This window comes from Gymnoscopelus microlampas (genome assembly GCF_963454915.1).
Source record: "Gymnoscopelus microlampas genome assembly, chromosome: 22".
Classification (NCBI taxonomy): domain Eukaryota; kingdom Metazoa; phylum Chordata; class Actinopteri; order Myctophiformes; family Myctophidae; genus Gymnoscopelus; species Gymnoscopelus microlampas.
In genome coordinates, this window is record NC_139959.1 from 41,188,430 (window position 1) to 41,198,686 (window position 10,257).

Here is a 10,257-nt window from a genome sequence, read left to right on the forward strand (position 1 = left end):
AGTTGTTCAGCATGAGGACACGCATGTGTGCATCGAAGTTTCATGGCTGTAGGTCAAACAGGGCATGAGTTGCACCTGTTCAAAGTTGGCATTTTTCAATTGAGTGCTATAGCGCCACGTTTTGACGAAAGATTGTGAGAATTATTTCTTGATCGTTTTTCATGACCATCTATCATATGGCCGAGTTTCATAAAAAGCGAATGCACGGTTCAGCCAGAACTGCCAAAAGTGGCAGAAGAAACGGAATAATCAGAATAACAATACGTGTCCATGCTGGAAGCCTGGCCCCGTAAATATAGCTGCAAGCAGCGATAATACGGGGCCAGGAGAGAGAAAGAGAAATGATAATTCCTTTAACAGGTCAGTTCATGAAAGTCCTTGCGGTCTTGTTTCCAATGAGGGCCTGGGAGCAATTAGGGGTTAAGAGTCTTGCTCAGGGACAAATTTCATTTCATCGACACATTTGCTGACCTGGCCTGGAATCGTACCTGGGTCAACCAGAGCCTCTGGCTCCATAACCACTCAGCTATGGCCGACCCTCAGAGAGAGAGAGAGAGAGAGAGAGAGAGAGAGAGAGAGAGAGAGAGAGAGAGAGAGAGAGAGAGAGAGAGAGAGAGAGATATTGAAGATAGAAGAGGCAGACATGGAAACGGAATAGATTGAAGAGAGAGCCATGGAAACGGAATAGATTGAGTCATGTTTTTTGCAATTCAACTTAAATGAGTCTGCATCAAGTGAGGCTTGAACCGGCAACCTGGCGATCGTGAGGCACTCTTAGGTAGCTGCAACACTACCTATCGTGCTATAGCTTTGTCCAGGCTGATATTGTCTGTTGAGGATCACAAACTCTTGCCTTCTGTCATGACCCAAGCCCCTGTTTCACTAACACAAAGATCACTCGTTCACAAACCATTTACCAATGAAGAAATTGTACATCTCCTCAGAACCAAAACTAGTGAAAGTAGCCGATCTACAAGCTCACAAACCATTAAAAGTTGTCAGATTGTACATCGGCTATTTTCACAATGAAGTATGTTATACATTGAAAAAACACACTCTCATTGCTATCTGAAAAGTTGTGAGATTGTAGATCAGCTATTTTCACAATGAAGTATGTAAAAAACACTCAATTAAGTATTTCATGTTATCTTTAACAGTTGCAGATGTATTCATTGATAGTCATGTTGTGTGAAATGCAACTTAGATGAAGTCTGCACCAAGTGAGGCTTGAACCTGTGACCTTGAGGTTGTGAGACATACACTTAAGCGGGACGCTATTGGACCAAGAGACAAACCTCTGAAAAAAGAGATCACACTGATCATACAGTTTCACGCAAATAGCTGAAAAATCCTGGGTTTAAGTGTTTTTCAAACTGCTCAAGATTGCGGACAATCTAAGGGCGGTGCTTACTGGTCAACATGATAGACGTGTTCCTCATTAGTCAAGGCACATGTGTAAGCAGGTCTAATGGCAATCGGCCAAACGAGGCATGACTTTTGCCTGTTTAAAGTTTGCATTTAAAAAAAATTGCTATAGCGCCCCCGTTTGACCAATTGGAGTAAGATTGGTTTCAGTGATATTTGGAATGGCCCTTTACATTTCTGCAAAGTTTCAAAGAATGGTAAGTCTGCATGTATGTGTTAGGGGCAGATGAATAATTGTCATAAAACTGCAATATTCATTTTTTCACTTATGGAAAATCTTTTGCAAATGTTTGTCGACATAGGTCCAAAGTTCATGTGTAAAACGTTTCGTGCAGATTGCTCAAAAATCCCAGGAGGAGATAGGTTTTAACTGCTTTTTACTGCTTTTCATATAATTCGAAATGGTGGGAGATCTAAAGGTCAGAGGTCAAAAGTCAAACACTGAAAGTTGTTAGGCATGAGGAGACGCATGTGTGCATCGAAGTTTCATGGCTGTAGGTCAAACAGGGCATGAGTTGTACCTGTTCAAAGTTGGCATTTTCAACTGAGTGCTATAGCGCCACCTTTTGACGAAAGATTGTGAGAATTATTTCTTGATCGTTTTTCATGACCATCTACCATATGGCCGAGTTTCATATAAAGCGACAGCACGGTTCAGCCAGAACTGCCAAAAATGGCAGAAGAAGAAGAAGAAGAAACGGAATAATGCCAATAACAAAACGGGTCCATGCTGGAAGCCTGGCCCCGTAATAATACCAATAACAAAACGGGTCCATGCTGGAAGCCTGGCCCCGTAATGAAGGTGGATAGTAACAAACTTAACTATAATGAAGGTGGCTAGTAACAATCTTAACTATAATGAAGGTGGATAGTAACAAACTTAACTCTAATGAAGGTGGCTAGTAACAAACTTAACTCTAATGAAGGTGGCTAGTAACAAACCTAACTCTAATGAAGGTGGCTAGTAACAAACCTAACTCTAATGAAGGTGGCTAGTAACAAACTTAACTATAATGAAGGTGGCTAGTAACAATCTTAACTATAATGAAGGTGGATAGTAACAAACTTAACTATAATGAAGGTGGATAGTAACAAACTTAACTCTAATGAAGGTGGCTAGTAACACACTTAACTCTAATGAAGGTGGCTAGTAACAAACCTAACTCTAATGAAGGTGGCTAGTAACAAACCTAACTCTAATGAAGGTGGCTAGTATCAAACTTTACAGAGCTTTCCTGTTGTCCTCACCTTTAACGTTAACTTTAACTTTAAGTATGTGACTATGTTACAAATGTAACACATTCAGAAAAGATTACACTGTGAATATTTAGAGTAGACATATCTTTTATTTGCACGACAAAAAATATATAGGCTATATTTGTCATCATTTCTTTTTCAAAAAATTTGCCATGGAAATGGACACATTTTGCCATGGACATGTTTGTCCTTGTACAGTATGGAAACATTGACGATCCCTGGTAGGACTATGTGTAATTATCACCCTCCCTGCCCGGCTTTACTCCCCCGGCCAATTGTGTTCCTATAGACGCGCGACAAAGCCGAATGTAACACGGTCGATTCGAACCCACAACATGCGGTGGGCAGGCAATATACCACTGCACCACACAAGCGCTTTTTAAAAAAAAAGACAAAACAGCAACAAAAAAAACAACACATTTAAATGTTCTGGGCAAAAATAAAGCTCAGAGGGATACAAATAACAAAACAATAAAGTAAAATTGTTTCGTTCTGGCTGCAGCAAAACAAACACATGCTTTCCCTTCATGTTTTTAGGTTAAAACATTTTGAACAGTATTTTCTAAAATCTTTGAGTCCTGAGGTTGTATTGAAAAATGTCATGTTTCCTGAAAAAGCCACTGTGCGTCCATGTGTGTCCTTGAGCAAGGCACCACACCTGTCATTGCTCTTTTACTTAGTAGCTCTGAAGTAGCTTTGGATGATCATGTCATACAAAAGATAACAGTTAAATATAATGATCCAACTTCCATGTGTCCACCTTAAGAACATCAGTACAGTTTTACATCAACCCAATATGTTTCGAGAGGAATGGGTCGGTTTCACAGAGAACCGATATCATGCTTAGACTTGCAGCATGTCCTTTGCTCCTCACTGTATCGATGACAAAACGTGCCTTTTGTGCCCCTTTCTTCTCGTGGGCCGCCTCATACTCTCCTTTTGTAATCACCCCCTTCCCTAAAAGTTCGTCCAGGACACTGTTGAGGACAGGATCTGAAACGTTCTCGACGAAGCTGCTCCGTAGAGTGAACAGTCTGTCTTCTTCTAGAAGACTCTGTGCGTGCTGAACATGTTTTTTTTTTACACCCGAAGGTGAAAGGTCTACATCATGTTCCCATTTAATGTCGGAGGTGCTACTGTCTTTTAGAAGCAGCTTAACATCTGTAAACTTTCCCTTTAAAATAATTTCAAATGTCGGCCAGTAGTTGTGATCGGATGACTCTACAAATCTGTCCGTACTTGGTTGAATTATGATGGAACCATCTTGAGGTGAAGTGGAGAGGGTGTATTCTTTCTGTGGGATTAGTTCACAGGAGGGAGGCTTTTCAATGAAAAGCTCTTCTCCATGTCTTCTGCTCCTTTCATTCTGCACTTCCCTTACCACAACATTCCTAGGTAGCAGCAATACATTCAGGGTTGAACTGGGATGATCATCATCAATCGGTGGTGTATAAAACACTAACACTAATGCATGGATAGGATGTGGAGCTTTTACGAACAATGATATCACCCACTCTTTGAAACGTGCAAATAAACCTGAGATTGAAAGATTGCTGAGCTTGCCTGGACGGATGAGACCACATTTTGAATCTCCAGTCACATGTATAACAACATGAGTTTCTGTGATCTCATCGGGGTCGATCAGCTCAAAGCTACCATCATCCTTCACCTGGAGAACCAACAAGGATTTTCCTGCACCCATGGAGCGGATCTCACAATGTGGAAATTGTAACTGACACGCAGACCTCTGAGAATTGTTTATGTCAAACAGTGGTCCTGCAGGCCTATTCATGCCAAGCTGGGATAGAAGATCTCGGTCCCAGGGTACTGTCCTGTAAGTCACATCTCCCTCTGTCTTCATCTTAAACACCAGGTCGGTCACGTTGCATTGGAACAGTCCTGCTTGGGTGGAGTGGATCCTGTAGCTTTCCTTGTTTTCTACAACAATGATATCAGGTGTAATTTTCTGTGTTTTGTCCGGTAATGTAACATCATTTAAGCTGTGGGACCGCTTTGCTCTGAAACTTGTCTTGTTCTCTAAACATGGAATTTGGCTTTGTGAGGGTAATATGTAAGAAGGAGGCAGAGACTTGGAACCACTGAAGCGAGATCTTAGATCTGTTGCAGCTTCGAGCTCTGAAGAGGTATGCAGAGGGACTGACCGTGACTGTTTAACAGGATGGTGTTCCATCTGACCAGGAATAGTTCCCTAAAAACAGAGACAAGTGTACAAATACATTCATGGATATTAAATAAATATAAATAAAGAGTAACAAAATAATGTTACAATTACAGTAGGCATTTAGCAGACTCTTATCCAGAGTGAGGTAAACACATGCATAGAATGCAGAGAGACAGTGTAGTGCGGTTGCCTCAGTATACTAGGATCACGGGTAAACCAAGAACCAGGTCGTCAAAGGTGGGGTCATCGTGAAACAAAAATTCAACTATTATCAGTGTTGTAAAAAGTACTTGAAAACCATACTTAGTGTAAAAGTAGATATTGTACTTGAAAGTTTCTCAAGTAAAAGTAAAAGTCACTGATAAGAAAACTTGAGTAAAAGTATAAAAAACACAAAATAAAAACACAAACCACTTCTTCCATCACTGGGTATAAGTTAACAGTTTAATGTAAGTAGACCACTGTTAACCATATGAACCCTAGCTTCCCTATTCTGTGACAATAGCAGCTAGTGTCAGTGAAGAGATTTGGTGTAGAGGGTGTGGTAAATTGATACACATTTATGGACTTATAGAGCCCAATTTGAACACACACACAGGGACTTAAGTTTGGATACTGAATGGTCTACAGCACATTCCAGAGTGGTTGCTCTAACACTAGATGTCCAGTTCAAAGGAGGCTTCCCAGAGGGCATCTGACCTTAGCTGACCTCTAGCATCTTGGGGTGTTGTTCTTCTGCACAATGGACACAAACACACACAAACAAGAAGAGATGTAGCACACACACCTAGCGACGTGCACATCCAGTGTATGCAAGTACATACACACACATGTGAAGTCTGCCTATATATACTGTGAGGACAAAGAAACCGTCCCTTCCTGCCCTTCTTCCCCTTCTTGCCCTTCTTCTTGCCTTGCCTTGCCCTTCTTCTTCTTGCTCTGTTCTGTTCCGGCCACACCATGTAGCAGCAAGGCTGACATGTGCTCCTGTGCTCTGTACTCTGTTTTGTCCAATAAATCGACTTGAGGAACATTACTGGTCTGGACATTTCTCCTTATTGTAATAGACTACAATTGGCGAACCAGCAATATACAATAATTTGGCGAACCAGCCAGGACGTGTAAATGGTTTGGCGAACCAGCCAGGACGTGTAAATGGTTTGGTCTTTTTTAGACACTGGAGTGTCTGTGACCGTTCCACACGAGAAGAACTTGAGAAGAGGAGTACAAGCTGTGATTTTCTTTTGGGAAGAAGATTTTTTTGAAAGATCATCTGGACCAGAAGCAGACCATCTTCCTACACAGATGCAGATCCACCAGAGGAGCAGGCTATGGGAAAATTGACAAGAACTGATTTTCAACAGATCCACAAAAAGGGAACCTCACAGCACCAACCCTGTGATGATACTAGAACTCAGCCTCACAGCATCAACCCCTGTGACGACATGGAAGAAAAGAAGTAAAAAGAGGGTTACAGGAAGACTTCAGAGTAGTATGGACAGAGGACAGCAGCATGTTGGCTTGCTGGAACAGCACTCAGCACTGAGGGGCACAGATGGCCCCCACCCATTCTTTGCCTATGCCACAGGATCCATCTCTCCTCCGTGTGACTGGACTTTGAGTTTGTGGACTGGATGGAAGGTTTAACATGTTTCAATGTTTGTCTGTCTTTTCAACAGGTTGTTTGTTGATGTTATATGTTTGTTGATATTTAGCTGACTAAATTGACATGAGGAGTATTAGAGGAAAGTTGACATGAGAAAGAAAAAGAGTCAACAAGGTATTTGCCACGAATGTGAAGATTATTTGTTTTTATGGCCTAACCTCTGGCATTTTAACATTTCAATTGAGCGGGTCCGACAGAGGTTCGGAAGCTCTTGGCCTTGGAAAACAGAGATTTAAAGTACAAACAGATGTATTATCTTACATGTCCTAAATTTGAAGATTGGGGAGAGTTTTTACACACAAACCAGCAGATCTACTATTCTGTAAGTGAGTGAAGACGAAGCTGTATCAACTAGTGTTTTGTTGAATGTATGTTGGTTATATGTTTGTGATAATGGTGATTTAAACTGCGGAGTGTTTGGCTGCCGTTTTATTGCAGTGTTGTGAAGGATTTTGTTTCACTCTCTGGTCTCTTGTATCAAATGTGGAGTTTTTTATTTTCGTTGTTGAGCTACTGGGAACTGTTGAGTTGCGGCCGAGGGCTGCTACTTATTCACTGAAAACTGTGGTTTTCCGTGAGATTGTGATGTTGTGAATATGTTTAACATTTTTTCCTAGAGTTTAAGGAACAGAGAGACCTGCACACTGATTGGAAGGGGAATGCATTTCGATGCGACGTGAGCATCCTATGTATTTTCTGTGAATAAGATTTTCTGAGTTGTTTTCTTTTTAAGCTTGTTTTATTGGGAAATAAGTTCCAGTGTTGCCGGTTATCGTCAGACGAGCGTCATGTGATCCATGGCTACGCAGTGATCGTAAGCCGACACGTTTCTAAATACTGATATTCTTGCATGATTTGTGGAACAGTTTGTCTATTTTTATTTTGAAATTGAATGTGAATCACCTTATGACAATACTGTGTAATCTTGATGCCTGTTTTTATGTTTGTCTGATTGTGTCCCAGTACTTTGTCTATCAAGGGGGGGCCAATGAGATGATGTGGTGTGATGAGTTCTGTCTTTTTGAGGAGTATGTTTTTGAATGATGGTTTTCTTACTTGAGTTTTGATTTTCTTCATTGTACCCTTGTTTACGAAGGACCAATAGGGCCCTCCGTAGGGGGGAATGTGGTAAATTGATACACATTTATGGACTTATAGAGCCCAATTTGAACACACACACAGGGACTTAAGTTTGGATACTGAATGGTCTACAGCACATTCCAGAGTGGTTGCTCTAACACTAGATGTCCAGTTCAAAGGAGGCTTCCCAGAGGGCATCTGACCTTAGCTGACCTCTAGCATCTTGGGGTGTTGTTCTTCTGCACAATGGACACAAACACACACAAACAAGAAGAGATGTAGCACACACACCTAGCGACGTGCACATCCAGTGTATGCAAGTACATACACACACATGTGAAGTCTGCCTATATATACTGTGAGGACAAAGAAACCGTCCCTTCCTGCCCTTCTTCCCCTTCTTGCCCTTCTTCTTGCCTTGCCTTGCCCTTCTTCTTCTTGCTCTGTTCTGTTCCGGCCACACCATGTAGCAGCAAGGCTGACATGTGCTCCTGTGCTCTGTACTCTGTTTTGTCCAATAAATCGACTTGAGGAACATTACTGGTCTGGACATTTCTCCTTATTGTAATAGACTACAATTGGCGAACCAGCAATATACAATAAGGGGAAAAAGTAAGGGACCAGTAATAGACCCCTGAGGGACCTAACCCCGTTCAATTTAAGTATATGGGGTTTAAATGGTTTAACTCTTTGCCTGCCACCGATTCTGCTAAGCCACTGACGAGTTTGATCAGATTTTTAGTTTACAGTGGGGGGGCGGGGGGTGCTGTCCCGCAGCCTGTGAATGATCCCAGAGAGTACACCCAGAAATCAAATGATAACAACACAATGAAGCTGGTTTCGTGTAGTGTTATAGGATTTATAAAAGTACATTTTTATAATTCCATAACTATGGAATGGATAACCGCGACCGGACACATTCTTTTCCGTGAGGACGGTGATCACGGAAAATATTCCATGATTTTTCAAAGGTTATTAAAATCGCTTTTTTTCGCTGGCAGTGGCGTGACACTTTTCTGAAATTGTGAGCTTGTATATCTGCTATTTTCACTACTTTTGAGTGACACTCTTGTAGGATGAAATAGGACATTAAACACATTCACCACCAGTCACGTAGATCTATGTGATCCCTGCGCTGCGCTGCGCTGCGCCCCCAAGCCTTGCGCCTTGGGGGCGGCCATAGCTGAGTGGTTAGTGAGCCCGCCTAGGGAGCCAGAGGCCCTGGTTGCCCCAGGTTCGATTCCAGGCCAGTCCAGCATGTGTGTCGATGAAATGAAATTTGTCCCTGAGCATGACTCTTAACCCCTAATTGCTCACAGGTTCTCATTGGAAACAAGACCGCAAGGACTTTCATGAACGACCTGTTAAAAGGAATTATCCGTATCCTTATCCTACCTTGGGGGGTTCACCAAACGGCGTGAGAAAAAAAAAGGCGATTTTCTCGCACAGCCACCCCCCACCCCCCCCCCCCCCAAACGGGACGGGACCATTTATTTGGTGCGCACCAAGTCACATCTCCAGGTGCTCTTCTGAGTACTAGACCTAAAGGTTATGTGCACCCCTGTTTATGTCACTGAATGAGGAACAGTTAAATGTTAGACATTAGTTTGGAACCGCTACATTGTAGTTCTTGTATTCATTAGACCATGTCAATAAATGTCATGGAGAGAATACTAGGTTCTTACTTTGCGGTTAGCTGACTCTCCTCTGCTTCTCTCTTTGTTCTGAGCATCAGTCACCAGGCCACTGTCCTTTGCTGGGTCTCCTGTTGACATGGACCACACACTGCTCACCAACACACAGAGAATGAAAGAAACAAAGTCAGACATCAAATTCAACTCATCATTCAATAAGACATAATTGTTCAGATGGTCTGGGGTCAAGAAGATGATGAAACCCAGTGTATTGATCCTGTTTTCTGTGTGATGAACACTCACAGGTGTCGGACATAGTCGTCACGTTCCGCCTGTGCGTCTTCTACAGAGAGAGGGAGGGCTTTGATGGAGCGCCATCTGAGAGAAAGACAATAATAGAAAAGACAAAGAAACTTAGAAAGAAGAGGGAGAAACAATGAGGAACACATTATTATTATGATATTATGACATAATATCATTTGATATATCTGTAACTGTACAGGTGTAAACATGACAGTTTTTCTATGCGGGAGCTAGACCCCCCCTCCTCCCACACATAAATAATTATAATAAAAAATCAGTACAAAATAATGATTTTTATTTATATATATATATATATATATATATATATATATATATATATATATATATATATATATATCCCCATCCACTTCCTGTTTAGCATTTTCGGGAAAACAACTGTATCTTGAGTTAATAAGTCAGAAATAAGTCTGGCAGTGAATGAGTTAATAGAACCTAAGCAACTTTGAAAAATACATTGTCAACTCACTACGACTGTGCTGTGGAATGAAAAAAAAACATAGCATTGTGTCAACTCCGTCAGATATGCCATCTTATAGAGATGACACCAACAAAAACAAAAACTGTGCACATCTACAACTAATAATTAGTTTCAATTGTACTCTTAGTATATTTTGATATCAATACTTTTGTACTTTTACTCAAGTAACAATTTGAATAAATACTTTTGGTATTGCTACTTTAGTAAAACA

The 10,257-nt window shown here is 41.3% G+C and overlaps 1 protein-coding gene across 1 annotated transcript; it reads right to left on the reverse strand.

Moving 5' to 3' along the window:
• Positions 1-3,463: 3,463 nt before the first annotated feature.
• Positions 3,464-9,664, reverse strand: LOC311038643 (uncharacterized protein; the record flags this gene model as incomplete). The annotated part of the gene is made up of 3 exons (XM_084048214.1): positions 9,548-9,664; positions 9,296-9,395; positions 3,464-4,891 (listed from the first exon to the last, which is right to left on the reverse strand). Exons 2-3 carry the CDS (start codon positions 9,383-9,385, stop codon positions 3,464-3,466), a joined length of 1,518 nt encoding a protein of 505 aa, XP_083904340.1. The 5' UTR covers positions 9,386-9,395; positions 9,548-9,664.
• Between the last annotated feature and the right edge of the window lie 593 nt (positions 9,665-10,257).